The 14997-nt window shown below is 36.2% G+C and overlaps 3 protein-coding genes and 1 pseudogene across 4 annotated transcripts in view; 3 read left to right on the top strand and 1 right to left on the bottom strand.

Moving 5' to 3' along the window:
- The window catches only part of LOC107630581 (probable pectinesterase/pectinesterase inhibitor 12), a 4129-nt gene extending 1258 nt beyond the window's left edge, over positions 1-2871 (top strand). The window contains exon 2 of the mRNA XM_016333770.2: positions 1957-2871. Coding sequence (XP_016189256.2) covers positions 1957-2663 — 707 coding nt within the window. The 3' untranslated portion in view covers positions 2664-2871. The remainder of the gene's footprint in view (positions 1-1956) is intronic.
- Positions 3319-6854, top strand: LOC107633264 (putative pectinesterase/pectinesterase inhibitor 45). Its single transcript, XM_016336902.2, has 3 exons — positions 3319-4508; positions 4764-4924; positions 5814-6854. Exons 1-3 carry the CDS (start codon positions 3562-3564, stop codon positions 6503-6505), a joined length of 1800 nt encoding a protein of 599 aa, XP_016192388.1. The 5' UTR covers positions 3319-3561; the 3' UTR covers positions 6506-6854.
- On the top strand, positions 9089-10850 carry LOC110269471 (annotated as a pseudogene).
- On the bottom strand, positions 10677-14742 carry LOC107630582 (exosome complex exonuclease RRP46 homolog). Of its 2 annotated transcripts, none has more exons than XM_016333772.2 (9): positions 14290-14742; positions 13115-13288; positions 12873-12986; positions 12566-12666; positions 12263-12283; positions 12052-12124; positions 11903-11970; positions 11356-11488; positions 10677-11213 (listed from the first exon to the last, which is right to left on the bottom strand). In XM_016333772.2, the coding sequence occupies exons 2-9, from the start codon at positions 13218-13220 to the stop codon at positions 11098-11100; spliced, it is 732 nt and encodes a 243-aa protein (XP_016189258.1). In that variant the 5' UTR covers positions 13221-13288; positions 14290-14742; the 3' UTR covers positions 10677-11097. The 2 variants fall into 2 exon arrangements, with proteins under 2 accessions (XP_016189258.1, XP_016189257.1); XM_016333771.2 differs by having other exon boundaries at positions 13115-13313; positions 14290-14741.

The following is a 14997-nucleotide window of genomic DNA, read 5'->3' as shown; positions in this document are numbered from 1 at the left end:
CGAATAATTGATGTGGTGGCTGACTTTTAATGTGCACTTATAATTTTTTTGTAATTTATGTTTCTAGTTTACTTCAATTTTAAATACAATATTATCTATTAGAAAGCTAAGAGGTGTAGCAGCGTTGTCATTCAACTGTGTCTCTTAAACATTAAACAAGGAATTCGAATCCTAGAAATGTATATTGGGATGGTTTCTTGACCAACAATTCTGTTCTTGTGGAACCTTTTAGGTGATTTTCTCATCGGCAATGAATGTCGAAGAAAAAAATCTTGAGTAAAGTATCGTTTTTGTCCTAACGTTTGAGGTAAGTCTTATTTGTGTCCCTAACGTTTAAATCGTCTTATTTATATCCCTAACGTTTGTAAAAGTGATTCAATGTTATCCTACTATCAATTATACTAACAAATCAGATTATATTTTTCAATTATTCTCACTTAGATGTGTTCATTCTCAATTAAGTCTCACTTGGATGTGTTCGATTTTAATATTATACCCACTATTTGTGTTTAGATTCAATTATGTTCCTAGAAAAATGAATTATGTAAATGTTGTAGGAATTAGTTTCAACATTTGATGAGCTATTTTTCGGAGTAGATCATTGATTTTATCCCAGACATTTGTATTCTAACTTTAAGAAGAGATTTTTAAAACTCAAATTAAAGCACTCATGATGTGTACTTGACGGCAGGATAACATTGAATCACTTTTACAAACGTTAGGGATATAAATATGACGATTTAAACGGTAGGTACACAAATAGAATTTGCCCCAAACATTGGAAACAAAAACGATACTTTACTCAAAAAAATCTATTAGAAACTAAAGTAATGCTAGGAAATTAATATAAGCTAACATTATAGTAGGTTAACAAATAAGACCAGGCTAAGAAAACTTATAAAAAATGAGCTTTTACTAAGTTAGATTTTGAAATTTTTTTTAATTACATTTTGCCCTATAATTTTTTTTAATATCTTAAGACTAAATTATCTAAATCGATATATTTTGTATGAATAATTAATGGGTCATCTTCACTGGTGATTGTGATTGTAGACTGTAGCTGTTATTTGTTAGTGTTATGTATTCACTATTCAGGCCTCATTTGTGTGTTCCTTTATTATGAAAACTTATGTGAATGTATATTATGTGGTACTTTTCGTCAATAATTTTAATCTTGCTCGGCAAGAAAATATGAGAAATGATGTTGGTATAAATTTATATAAATAGTATATTAAAAAATATATAAAAAATGTATATAATTTTCATCATAAAATATTCTGCTAGTGCCGGATGCTTTAAGAAGAGTCACAGGCTTTTCTAGTTTTCTTTATCTTTGGTTACTGGCATTAGTTCCGTATTCCGTGCAATTGATTTGTTCTTGATAGCAGAGACACATGGTAGAACAATAAGAGAAAAAAGTTACTGGATTGGACATGTTTTTGAATTTAATGAATCATCTTATGAAAATTAATGGCTCCAATTGGTAACTTCAAAGGTTCTGACTTACAGGCATTATCTAAGTGCAATTTATTTGTTACTCCTTTAGTTTTAAAACTATCTATAATGTTATATCTAATTATGTTACATGTAAACAGATAACAAATTATTTATTTATATAAAAAATATATACTAAAACTGAATTAAATAACGTATATATTTCTATATAAATAAATAGTAACTATTTGATAACTGATTTTTATATCCATCTAAAATTTTTATTTTACATCAAGATGCATTTAACTATGGCTATGCATATACTGAATTTGCAAAGTGAACAATGTATTTTATCACTGGAAGCACAATGGATAGTGGAAGCATAGCAGAAGATAAGACAAAACATTGTATTTTGTGCTTCTTGTTAGGCAATTTCTCTCTTATTTTTGTCATAGAATTAAGCAACAAAATAAAATGACAAATTGACTGATTATACATTTGCTCTTGTTTCTCCTTTTCCAGCTGTATCTGGTGATGGCTTTCTAGCACGTGACATAGCTTTTGAGAACAGTGCAGGTCCTGAGAAGCGTCAAGCAGTTGCACTAAGAGTAAACGCAGATTTAACCGCTTTCTACCGGTGTTCCATTTATGGTTACCAAGACACGCTCTATGTTCACTCCTTCAGACAATTCTACAGAGAATGCGACATTTACGGAACCATAGATTTCATATTCGGTAACGCCGCCGTAGTCCTACAAGAATGTAACATTGTTTCAAGAAAGCCATTGCCTGGCCAATTCACTGTGATAACGGCACAATCAAGAGATACGCCAGACGAGGACACCGGAATCTCGATCCAAAACTGCTCAATTATAGCCACAACTGATTTGTATGCAGCTTCAAACTCTAGCACTACCATTAAGAGCTACCTTGGTAGGCCATGGAGGGTTTATTCAAGAGTTGTTTATCTCGAGTCATACATTGATGACTTCATTGACCCAAAGGGTTGGTCAAAATGGTCTAATAGTGATGATGATCAAGGCTTGGATACTTTGTATTATGGAGAGTTTGAGAATTATGGACCTGGTTCAAGAACAAATGGACGTGTAAATTGGGTTGGCTACCATGTGATGAATTACAATGATGCCTATAACTTCACGGTTTCAGAGTTCATCACTGGTGATGCTTGGCTTGGGTCTACTTCTTTTCCTTATGATGATGGTATTTAAGCAAATAATGTAGCTTTATTTTGTTTCACTTTTTACTAATGTCACTACTGTGTCCGATCCTTGGTGGTCTACCTGCATAGGGCATTAAAGAAGTTGCTAGAAGAGTAATCAATGTACAATAATAAAATACATTATGTAGAGTCCTTTCTTGGTTGCAAATTCTAATGTGAATGCAGGGCCTTATGATCAAGAAGATAAAGGTTTTACATGGCAGTTTTTTCAACAACACCAAGCCCCCGCCTCTTCAACCACTGTATATATGTTTGAGTATAAATATCAAAAATAGGAAATATATAATTTTTTTTATGGTGTCCAATATTTTGTGGTATACACAAAATATTTAGGAAGTATTTAAATGGCGACATGGCAAATGTGATTATTTTAAATATACTGGTGTTTATAACAAAACATAACAATTAATACAATGGGAAAAATTAGAAAATTTTATGACAACCAGTTTACATATAGTTAACTATTAAAATAATGATGATTGAATAATATTTGTGTTAAAAATTACTAAGCACACTTAATTTAACAAAATTCTATACATAATTTAACAAGAAACAGTTTCACCCTTAGAAAAATGGAGGGAAGCGTTTTCTAAGTTGGTCATAAGGGGGAAAGAAAATAGGGCTGCAAATGAAGAGCCCTAAACCAACACTTGAAAATAGCAATGCCTGAAATGTCTCTCATCCAGACCTTCCTACTCTCCCTTCAAACAAATGCTAGTGAGGTTCCAAAATGGCTCAAACAATGAAACATGAACAAGGAAGGCCTAAAATTAAACCCTGCTTGCTTCTCTTCCACTCACTATCCCTCTCTCACCTTCCCTTTCTTGGCTTGAACCTAAGGCAGAGCCTCCCTCTGCCTTAGACCTGGACTACCAACAATTCCGACAATGGCATTCCAAGATTTCGATATCATAAACGAACGGAGACGACAGGAGAGGAGAAAAAAGATCCAGAAGAGAATCCTCATCGGTCTAGTATCCACCATTCTTCTTGTATGCATCATAGGCGCTGCGGCCTACGTTGGACTCAATTCCAAGTCCTCCGGTGGAGGTGGGAGTGACCACGGCAAGTCACCGTCCAAGCCGAGTCATCAGCCTACCACCACCTCTGCTTCCGCCTCGGCCTCCACCAATACCAAAGCATTGGAAGCTTCATCAAAGATTGTGAAAGTAATATGCGAAGCTGCAGAATATAAGGACAAATGCGAAAGCTCCCTTGGCGATGCTGTTAAGAATGACCCCAATGCACAACCAAAAGATCTGCTTAAATACTCCATCAAACTAGCTCAGGACGAGGTTGGAAAGGCCTTCGACAAAACCACCTCCATGAAATTTGAATCCGAAATGGACAAAGGAGCGTATGAAGATTGCAAGCAGCTTTTTGACGACGCCAAGGAAGAACTCGGCTTCTCCATCTCCGAAATCACCGCTGATGATCTCAAGAAGCTTTCTACAAAAGCCCCTGATCTCAACAACTGGCTGAGTGCAGCTATCTCTTACCACCAAACCTGCATTGATGGCTTCCCCGAAGGGGAATTGAAGACACAACTTAAGGATGTCTTTAAGGATTCTCAAGAATTTGTTAGCAATTCGCTTTCTATTGTAACTGCAGTGTCCACAGTTCTTTCTGCCGTGCAATCAGTTTTGACTCGCCACTTGCTTTCGGAGAAAAACGGCAGCGCTACTCCTTCTTGGGTCAACAGCGAGGATCGGAGGATTCTGAAGGCGGCCGATGACAAACCCACCCCGAACGTAACTGTGGCAAAAGATGGCAGCGGCAACTTCAAAACCGTCTCTGAAGCCTTGGCAGCCATTCCAGAAAAATATGATGGACGGTATGTTGATTTTTCACTTAGTCTGTTTTTTTTTTTTTTTGCGTGAAGACTTATGTACAGATGCTTTGACGTCAAATTGAAAGTTGAAAATGGTAGATAAAAATTTAGTTAAACATATTATGTCGTTTATAATTTTCAATTATCAATTTTAATGGAGAAAACTGTGGGTAAGTTTTCTTATTATTTTTCTTTTTTTGAATTGTTATTTTTAATTGTTGTTCATACGAGCATATATTTTCAATTCTGAAAATGCAGCTACGTAGTTTATGTTAAAGAAGGAATATACGAGGAGACAGTGACTGTTACAAAGAAAATGGAAAACATGACCATGTATGGTGATGGATCACAAAAGAGTATCATCACTGGCAGCAAAAATTTTGTAGATGGAGTTAGGACTTTCCAAACTGCAACCTTTGGTATGTATAAGCTATATGCTCTTATGCTAAATGTGCCTGTTACTACAAGTGCCTCTTAAGTTAATAATAATAATAATAATAATAATAAATAAGGTGCTTGTTATAATACGTATAGTTACTGTGATTATAATGGTTTTTTAACTTTAAAAACACTTAATTTTTTTAATTTAAAAAATAATAATAAAAACTTCCTAAATATAAAAAATGTGACTTTAAATTTAACAATACAAAATATTGCTAAAATTGTTTAATCATCGTAGTCGCCAACTCGCCATACTTATAAACACCATATACCCTATCTATGTATATAGTCTCAACAAGCACATTAAAACGCCAGTAACAAGAGCAAGAGAAATAAAGGAGAAAAATCAAAATGAGAGAAAATAAGTCCAAATTGAAGAATCTACTAAAAGTAGTAAAATGCAAATAGCATTTTATTAAATTTAAAATAGGAAAAGTTTAGGGTCCGGCAACTCTATTAAATTCTGGCCAGCATGTAACCAGCAAAAAAAAGTGAGTCATTGGATGTAATTTCACACCAATCTCACACCATTAAAATCATCATTGATGGCTACAAATCACAAAAATTGCTGCCCCTAACACTCCTCTTTTGGACATTTAATCTATAACCATTCATTGGAGTGCCGTCCTATTCATTTTTATTCATTGCATATTTTGAAGTCTTAAATTTAATAAGAATCTCAAATAAGCATCAAAGTAAATGTACAAGTATCACTATCTACATTATTATTAGAAAGAGAATCTTGCTAGAGAACTAATGAAATATTTTAAAGAGGAGTTAAAATATGAGTTAATAATAACATGAAATATTTTGTGACATCTTGTATATATAGCTAATTTAAAATTAATTCGGTTTTTGATACTGCAGTGGTGCTTGGAAATGGGTTCTTGGGCAAAGCAATGGGATTTAGAAACACTGCTGGGCCGGAGAAGCATCAAGCGGTGGCAGCCAGAGTTCAAGCAGACCGTGCAATGTTCGTTAACTGTCGCTTCGAGGGCTACCAAGACACACTATACGCCCAAACCCACCGCCAATTCTACCGGAGCTGTGTCATTTCCGGCACGGTCGATTTCATCTTTGGCGACGCAGCCGCCATCTTCCAGAACTGCATCATGACACTTAGAAAACCAATGGACAATCAACAAAACATCGTAACTGCTCAAGGCAGGTACGACCAAAAGGAGACAACTGGCTTCGTTCTGCAAAAGTGTGATATCAAAGCGGACGACAAGCTAGCTCCGGATAAGGACAAGATCAGGAGCTACCTTGGGAGGCCATGGAAGGAGTACTCGAGAACCATTGTAATGGAATCCGATATTGGCGATGTAATTCACCCTGATGGGTGGCTACCTTGGGAAGGCGACTTTGCACTCAAGACACTATTCTATGGTGAGTTCAACAACACAGGACCTGGTGCCAGCACCAATGCCAGGGTCAACTGGGTTGGCCGCAAAGTCCTTAGCAGGGATGAGGCTAGCAAGTTCACTGTAGGAACTTTCTTGGATGGAGCATGGTTTAGTGGTAGAGGCGTACCAACTCAATATGGCTTGTACAATTGAGGGTTTAGTCATATAATTCTATGCTTGTGGTTCTTTGTTGAAGAGCCAGTAGAGTTTGGTGCTCTCATGTTGTGCCACGTTTTGTTCCGCAGTGTGGGGAAATCTAAGGCTCCATGCAACTGAAGTTGCTCAATTTGATTGTTTTTTGGTATTGAACCAACTTTAATTTGGTTGGGTAGGAAAAGTTTGCACAACACTATTACCAAGTGCTTGTGACTATAGGAATTATATACATACTAGTTTATTTATTCTCGCTGATAGAAGCGAAAAATAAGTTGATCATCAAATGTTTTATAGAATCAAATTGTCATTCGTAGTTCTCTACCAAAAATAAATTGTCATTTGTATAGTTCTTAGTTGTTTGTATATATAAGAGGGAATTAAAATAAAAATATATATAAGTCTCCAGTTTTGTTGCAACGAATGTGTGTGATTTTGAAATTTGAATACAATTGCGCTACATGCACATCACTTTTAGCCACCATATTTGTATACTATACTAATACAAAATTCAAAAATTAAAAATCAAAGCCGGGACATTCTTTACACGCGCGGAAATTCTTTCCTCATTCTCACTCTCAGACGCGATTCTCCTTCTTCATTCTTACTCTCAAGCGCAATTCTCCTTCCCTCTCTTTCCGGCGGTACAATTTTCCTTTGCTCTCTTTCCGGTGCGGCACGATTCTCCTTCGCTCTCTCTCAAGTGCGGTGCTCTCTGTCTCAAGCGCAAACTTCTTTGACGGCATTTTCTTTATTTGATTTTGCAAGGTAAGCTTCTACTCCTTGTGCTTTTGATTCTTCATTTTGAGCTTTTTCAACTTGATTACACAATAATGAGCAGAAACAAATTATTATTTTATACCCGTAGAAATATTTGATTATAATTTGGTTATGAATTTGATTTGTGTTTTAGTTTAATTTGTTGTGAAAATAGCCATTATTAGTGTCTTATTGCACTTGAGCACCACGTGCTTATGAAAATGCTTGAATGAAAATATGCTTTACTTCAAGTTTCAGGATTGTGGGAAAGAGCAGCCTGAAATTTTAATCACTTATCACAAATAATTTTAAAACCAAATAAAAAAGTTTGCATTTAATACCACTTAGTTTAGAATTTTCTTTCTAGTTTATTTGGAGCTAGTTTCTTTTAATGGATTATAATCTCCAATTTTCAATGTGTTTAATTAACATGAATTTAAACTTTGATTTAGGTTTTGGTATTTAATCATGGTTGGATTTTTCTCCTTTTCTTTGTGTTTCTCTCTCTTCAGTCACTCTTCCAACGTTGGAGGTGCGACAACTTTCCTTTCGTCCAGACACCCATGTTAGTGAATTTAGCTTGCCTCTATCTCTATTTGTTGCCATATTGTATTTGATATGATGATGGTGTTGGCAGTTATTATAATGCTTAAGGCAGTAATGTAAAAATTTGAAAAAAAAGTTCAAAAAGTTGAAGATAATAGAATAAATAAGGGTAGTATGAATATTTTAATTAATTTTTTACTAGAGTCAACAAAAAATTTATAGATTAGTTATTTTTGTCAAACAAAACTTATTTTTTAGAGGTGCAACTTCAATTTCATTTTTCTATGGCCAATTTTTTTAGCGTCCAATTTTTTTATGATTAAAAATGACTATTTACTCTAATACAATTATAACAACAACTTTGTTAGATAACTAACAAGAGATGCAGCCAACTTTAACCAACTCTTATTTGGACTGCACTCCAAAACCCATGAAAAAAAATCAATATACCAAAAAAATCCAAATTACATGGAAAAAATCTAAATTAGATCGAAAAAATCAAATCACATTAAATTTATTCTCAAAGGGTTGTGGATATTTCTTTTATAAAAACATCTACATCATAAATTCCAATACGTTTTTTACTAAAGGACGAAAAAATATCCATAATATACCAAAAAAATCCAAATTACATGGAAAAACATCCAAATCACGTTGAAAAAAATCAAAGCACATTAAATTCATTTTGAAGAGGGTTGGGGATCTTTTTTCTTTGAAATTGAATGTTTCTTTCTTTGTAAAAGAAATATCTGCATTATAAACCCTAATACATTTCTTACTAAAGAACAAAAAAACATTCACAATATACCAAAAATAATCCAAATTATATCGAAAAAACATCCAAATTACATCGAAAAATCCAAATCACATCGAAAGAAGACCTACGGCGATGGAGGGCGTGACGCAATGGAGGACGGCCACGCGATGGCGGAGGCGCGACGTGATGAAGAACGACGACTGCATGCAGGGTGGCTGGCAACCATATCTTCAATAGTGCTGCGTGGACGGCGAGGTCGACGACGTGCTTGACGGCACTGGTGTGGACAGGAAGGTCATGGACACCGCTGGTTGTTCTCTCGTAGACTAGCGCCGATGAAACGCTAAACAGTGAGCGACGGCGAAAATGGTGGTTGTCTTCCGTTGAGAGCCCTCCTGCGATGGATGACAACACGACGACTGGGGCTTACTGGTGCAAGGACAAGACATGACGCATAATAATTACGATGGAGGACGCGCGGCGAAGAGGTATCGAGTGAGAAAGCTAGCTGCACGCGAGGAATGGTGACTGATGGTGGCACACCAAAGATACAAAAGTCGCACGACGTGCAAAAGGAGATTGATAGGAAGAGGAGCGTGAAAGAGAAGATAGAAGGTGCGTATACAGAGTGGTTTGTGGCTTAGGATCGTATGACGCGCATATGAAAAGGGAACAAAACTAAATTTTTCGAATTTCAAATTTAGGATTAAAAGAGAGTTGGCTAAGTTAGCTTATATCATAGTTAGTGTCCTATACTTTTCCTTATAACAAAGGGTCCAGTTTTGTATTCAAAATCCAAGAACATTTGCTTGATTGGAAATGAAATATCATTTTCTTTTCTGGTGTTAAACACTATCAAGAGCATTCTCAAATGATTGAATAATGAATTAACTCTTCTGCTTTTGCTTGCTGTAGCAATCAATTTCTACTCAAACCAGGACCATAACGTGAAATTTAATAGGCCAAACACTTTACCCATCATATTAAAAAGCCTAAAAGTGTATTCTAAATAGTATGGATGGCATTGTTGCCAATCTTGGCAAAGTGAAAACTTGTCTCCTTGAGCTCCCTCAAAAATGTTCTTATGCTTGCATGAAATAATCAACAATAACCAATTAACTTCTAACCCTTCTATATATACTCCTTTAGATCTCATTACATGCATCAATTACTTCTCAGAACAAAAACTACGAAAGATGAGAAAACTAATAGGGGTTCTACAAGGAAAAGCAAAATAAATAAATAAATAAGATGAAGATTTTTTTGCTCAAAAGCACCCTTTGTTCTCCTAATTTTTCTTGTTATCACAAATTGCTTGTTCTCTGAGGGGCAAAAGTGCCGCCAAGTGGCAGAATCATAGGGAAGAAACCATCTCCAGGATAATGTGTAACACGGAGAATGATTCAAATTGTAGCATAGAAGGTAAAGCATACACAACCTACAAATGTTCACAAATCACAAGTGACCTCACACACAAGAGCCACTCACACTGAACAGCTTCCAAAAAGGTGGAGACGATGACAGCCCATCAGAGTGTGAGAACAAGTACCATTTGGATGACACTCCGGTTGTCCCACTCTCTACAGGATGGTTCAACAAGAGCAGGTGCCTGAACATCACAATTCGCGAGAATGGGAGGAGTGTGGTGGCAATGGTGGTTGATGAGTGCGACTCAAGAATGAGGTGTGATGAGGACCATGATTACCAGCCTACCTGTAAGAATAACATTGTTGATGTCTCCAAGGCTGTCTGGGAAGCCTTGGGAGTTCCTCATGAGCAATGGAGGGGGAGAAACGGACCTTACTTGGTCAGATGCTTGATGTTTTTCAATGGGGTGGCATGTACATTACTTGGTTTCTATGTTGTAGTTAAGTGATTATGTTATGTGATACTTTGCTTAAGAATGTTGTTTTGATTATGTTGTAAATATGAACTTTCTTACACATTATATGTATGCGTATTCTTTGTTGGTCTAACTTAGCAGGTATCTCATATATAAACAAAAATCATGAGAGGCACATATTTACAGTAGCATGCCAGAGAGAACTCGGTAAGCCTCTAGAAGGAAACTAAGATGCAAATGAAGAACAATAAATATAGGCAAAATAAAAAAGCAGAAGAGCAGAAAGCTGCTTTTGCTACAAAAATCTTATAAAGATTCTACAATGAAATGAATAAAGCTTCTGTGAAATTAAGCCTTTCTCAAGTACAAAAAAATTAATCCTTAGAAGAATCCACTCACGGAAATAAATTAAGGATAACAGATATAGAACTAAACCAGAGTATACGAAACACCAGGAGCAATCTTATAACCGAAGAATAAAATCTTTACCACTATAAAAGCAACTTCAAGGACAATGTTACAGGAGACTGCAGAAAACCTAGAAGACTCATGAGTGAGTACATTTTTGCAGAGCTAGCAACCGCAGGACAAATACATAATAGTAGTACCTGCATAGATATCCCATGCTCTCCTGCCCTTGTGTAGAAAAGTTAGTTACTAGTAAACTACGTCCAAAGTGGTTTCCTATCAGCCAGCTTTAGATGACTCGCTTGAAGATTTTGGCTCTATGTTCTTTCTCAAAAACTCAGACAACCTTGCACTAACAGCACGCCCTCGTTCTAGGCAGTGAAGATAATCATCCACTTGAAAAATACACCAGGAAATAATTAGATCACAGATGATATAATTCACAGTTGCAATCACATGCTAGGAACAATTGAAAGGTATAAACAATGGTTCGAACATCTGTAACCATGTAGAAAATATTAAATGAAGACTAAATACCTGACATAGCACCATGGGTAACAGATGTGATGATACCATGTGCCGTGGGCTCACCACCCTTCTGCGATGATCTTTCTGGTAGAGCGGAAACATTCAAATTTGGAAAAACTAAATAGGAAAATGCTTTCATTTTCTGCCATATGATAAAATTGCAATGAATTAGAGTTGTGTACAAGCAAGGGAAATAGGAATTTAAAATTTTTAGAAAAATAGAAACAATTATCATAATTATAGTATAAACATGTCAGCTGTTAAGTTCCATTAAATCTAACCAGCAAGTAATCAGACATTTACCGGCAAATACAATAAATGGTATATAAAAGATATTGTTAACACTAGTACATGAAAGTGTTTTAGTGATGAAAACAAAGAAAATTAAGAAAAGATTTAAGCATTTCAGCTACAATCCACTAGGTATTGAGACTTTATCAGCTCATCATAAGTCAAATGCTACATAAATGATGTAAATGCGTAAAAGTTTTTTAACCTAACTAAATTCACTAGACATCAGCTGAGTGTGTGTGTGTGTGTGTGTATATATGCAAACCTCTTCTTCCTGTTTATTTGGGTCCAAAAAGATATAGCCATTATCTGCTACAGAACAACATATTGCAACTGCAGAGAGAGAAGGATTAGAAATCAGTATTAAGCAAAATGAAATCAGTACACCATAAGATAATAACAAGTGTTGATTACCAGCAAGATGTCTCAGGGGTATTCCAGCATCCACGAGTGCAGCACATGCTGCATTTATTGCACATGGAAGTAGCTACTATGTCAAGAAAAAGAAGCAAAAGATCCAAAAGCATGTTCATGAAATACTTGTCTTTATAGGACTGCCTGACTATACACCATGACACACTTAAAGAACAAATACCACAAATCATAAAAGAAATTTCAAGGATACAGCACCATCATCATGAACAACCTGCAGTAAAACCATGAATGTTGAATCCTAAAATACAAGCTCGTATAAAATTTACATGTATATATCACCTTAATACCTAGGAAGAACCAAGGATGTGCCACTAGCTAAAGCTAGTATATAAGCAAAATTAATGCAAACTACAAGAACAATACATATGTAAAAAGGAAAGTTAAAAAGATGCTCAGATTGCAGCATGTTCTTTTACCCTAACTAATTGTGTAAAAATTAACAAACCAACAAAAATGAGAAGGGTGGGAATGAAGGATTCAATGAGAAACATGCCTGTACTATGACTGAAGTGGTGGTATTCGGGTATATTGACCGAATGCAAATGCTCTCTAATGTTCTCTTCAAAATCATCTCATATTCCCTCTCCGCTTTTCCTACAAGGTTTAAATAAAATAAATTAACTGAAACAGTTGCACCAAAATAGTGACAGTTCTGAGTAACCTAGAATCATGACCAGTAGATAGCCATTTACTTAGCATAGATAGAGAACCAAATTTTATAAATTCAGGCATTGGAAGAAAAGAGTGACACTTGATTGAAAATAACAACGAAAGAGAGAGTTATGCTGTAGTGTAATCACCAATTTGTCCAGTCTTCGGTTTCCAAACAACTTCAAAGGAAGCTTTCTCAGGATTTTCATTCTTCCTGGTACCGGCTTTTGGTCCGTAAACTGCAGCAACCACCTTGGTATCTCCTTCAAACAAGAAAAGCAAACAACCATTTCCCAAAATCAGTTTTATTTTTTCACTAAAATTGGAAACAACGCGAAATGATAAAACTTCACACAAAACTAAAGGGGAAGGATGGCAGTGAGAGTGAGACCTTGAGACCAGGTAGCGGAGCCATGAGCACGGTGGAGAATGGAGCGAGAACAAGCCAGTGGCCTTAGCTGATTTGGGCTCCGCCCATCTGGCCTCTCAATCTCCATTCAAGAACAATCAGTAACGGCAACAAGGCTGTCAAACTCGCGAGTCTAAGTAAACTCGTGGAGCTCACCTAGACTCGATTTGTGTGAGATTACTTGTTATGATTTAATAGAAAAAAGCATACATCGTATATAAGATATATATTTACTCAAATCTAGCCATTCAAAATCAACAAGTACAACCAGTCTACCACAAAAGCACAATATTAAACAAAAATAAAGTTATAATAAACCCTAAACCAACATTCTCAGATATCCAGTCTCTAAACAAATAATTCAACAGCCATAACTAAAACTCCTAGCTCTAACCATAGTTATCAGAACCAAACCGGTAATTGACCAGGCCATACGACCAGGTCACTGGTTCAACCGGTGAGTGGGCCACTGATTCACCCGTTTGACCCGGTCATAATTAAATAAAAATGAAAAATTACAAAATAAAATTAAAACCAAAAGTTAAAACTTAAAATGCATGTCTTCACAAACATATTAATAACAATAAAGTATCAATTCTTAGACATAACTAATGATGCAAAAAGAGATAATAAACTAGTCACTAGTACAAAATATTTTCACAGTTTAAATGAACAAAAGAGAGCAAAAGATAACACAATCAATAAATCATATCCAAGGGGTGATCTCAGAGTCGGCATCTATATCTTCATAGGACAAATTTGAAGCTTGACCAACATTTCGTTCATTTTGATTTGCTTCTATTTCTACATTTGTGTATTTTTCACAAATCAATACCAAGAATAATTCATAATAGCAACTGAGTTGTGATGAACACATTTTTTAAATTCTAGCAAAAAAACCAAACAGGGAGCACGGGAACAACAATTTAACTGAACAATTTTACTCTGAGTTGCAGAGAGCATGAACCTCATTTTCAACAACAAATTCAACGCAACAAATGATTTAGCTCAAAAGATGATTTAAAGATTTACAGCAACAAAAAGTTTAGCTAAGTGATTATTTCAGCAACACAACAACAGATTCAAGCTTCAGCGATGATAATCAGTAAACAACGTCAATTGAGCAAGAAAGAACAGGGGAATTTGTTGGAACTCACCAAGTCGGGGACCAGCTGCTGACGGCAAGGTTCGAAGCAAGAAGACGACAACGACGACCAGCCCCGGGATGTGCGACGAACGCAGGGAAGGCGTGCGACTGAGTGCGAGACGGTGACGAGTCAAAGAGCGACGACGACGACCAGCCCCGGGACCTGATGCTTCTGCCGCCGGCGACGACGAGCGCAGGGAAGGCGCGCGCTGACTGCGAGACGGTGACTTGACAGAGAGCGATGACGAGCTTCGGTGCGAGACCGGAGGCAGTGAGAAAGACCGGAGACGAGAGAGCTTGAGTGCCAGAGTGACAGTGAGAGAGATGAGAGAGGTTGAGCTTGAGCTTGAGCTTGAGCTTGAGTGACTGACGAGACTGAGACAGTGTGGTGGCCTCGTGAGTGGGAGAGGAAAAGGAAGGGGAGACGTTCACCGAGAAGATTAGGGTTTTGGCTTACCTTTACTAGAAAACGACGTCGTTTTCAAATTTTTTAGAAAAAAAAAATTAAACATGGACTGACCGGGTCACCAGTTTTGCTTAAATCCAAACTAGTAGAATACCCGGGCGTAGACCAAATATTGATCTATTACAAAAATTTACTTTTTTATATTATTAGACCCTATTTTATAGTTACTCGCGGTTGATGTGTTTAATATTTTTAAAGGTATTTATCTAAAGTTTTTTTAAAAAAGAGTTTCATGTATTTTAATTGAAACGA

This window comes from Arachis ipaensis, chromosome B03, assembly GCF_000816755.2.
Source record: "Arachis ipaensis cultivar K30076 chromosome B03, Araip1.1, whole genome shotgun sequence".
NCBI classification, from domain to species: Eukaryota; Viridiplantae; Streptophyta; class Magnoliopsida; order Fabales; family Fabaceae; genus Arachis; species Arachis ipaensis.
This window is presented reverse-complemented; position numbering and strand designations above follow the sequence as displayed.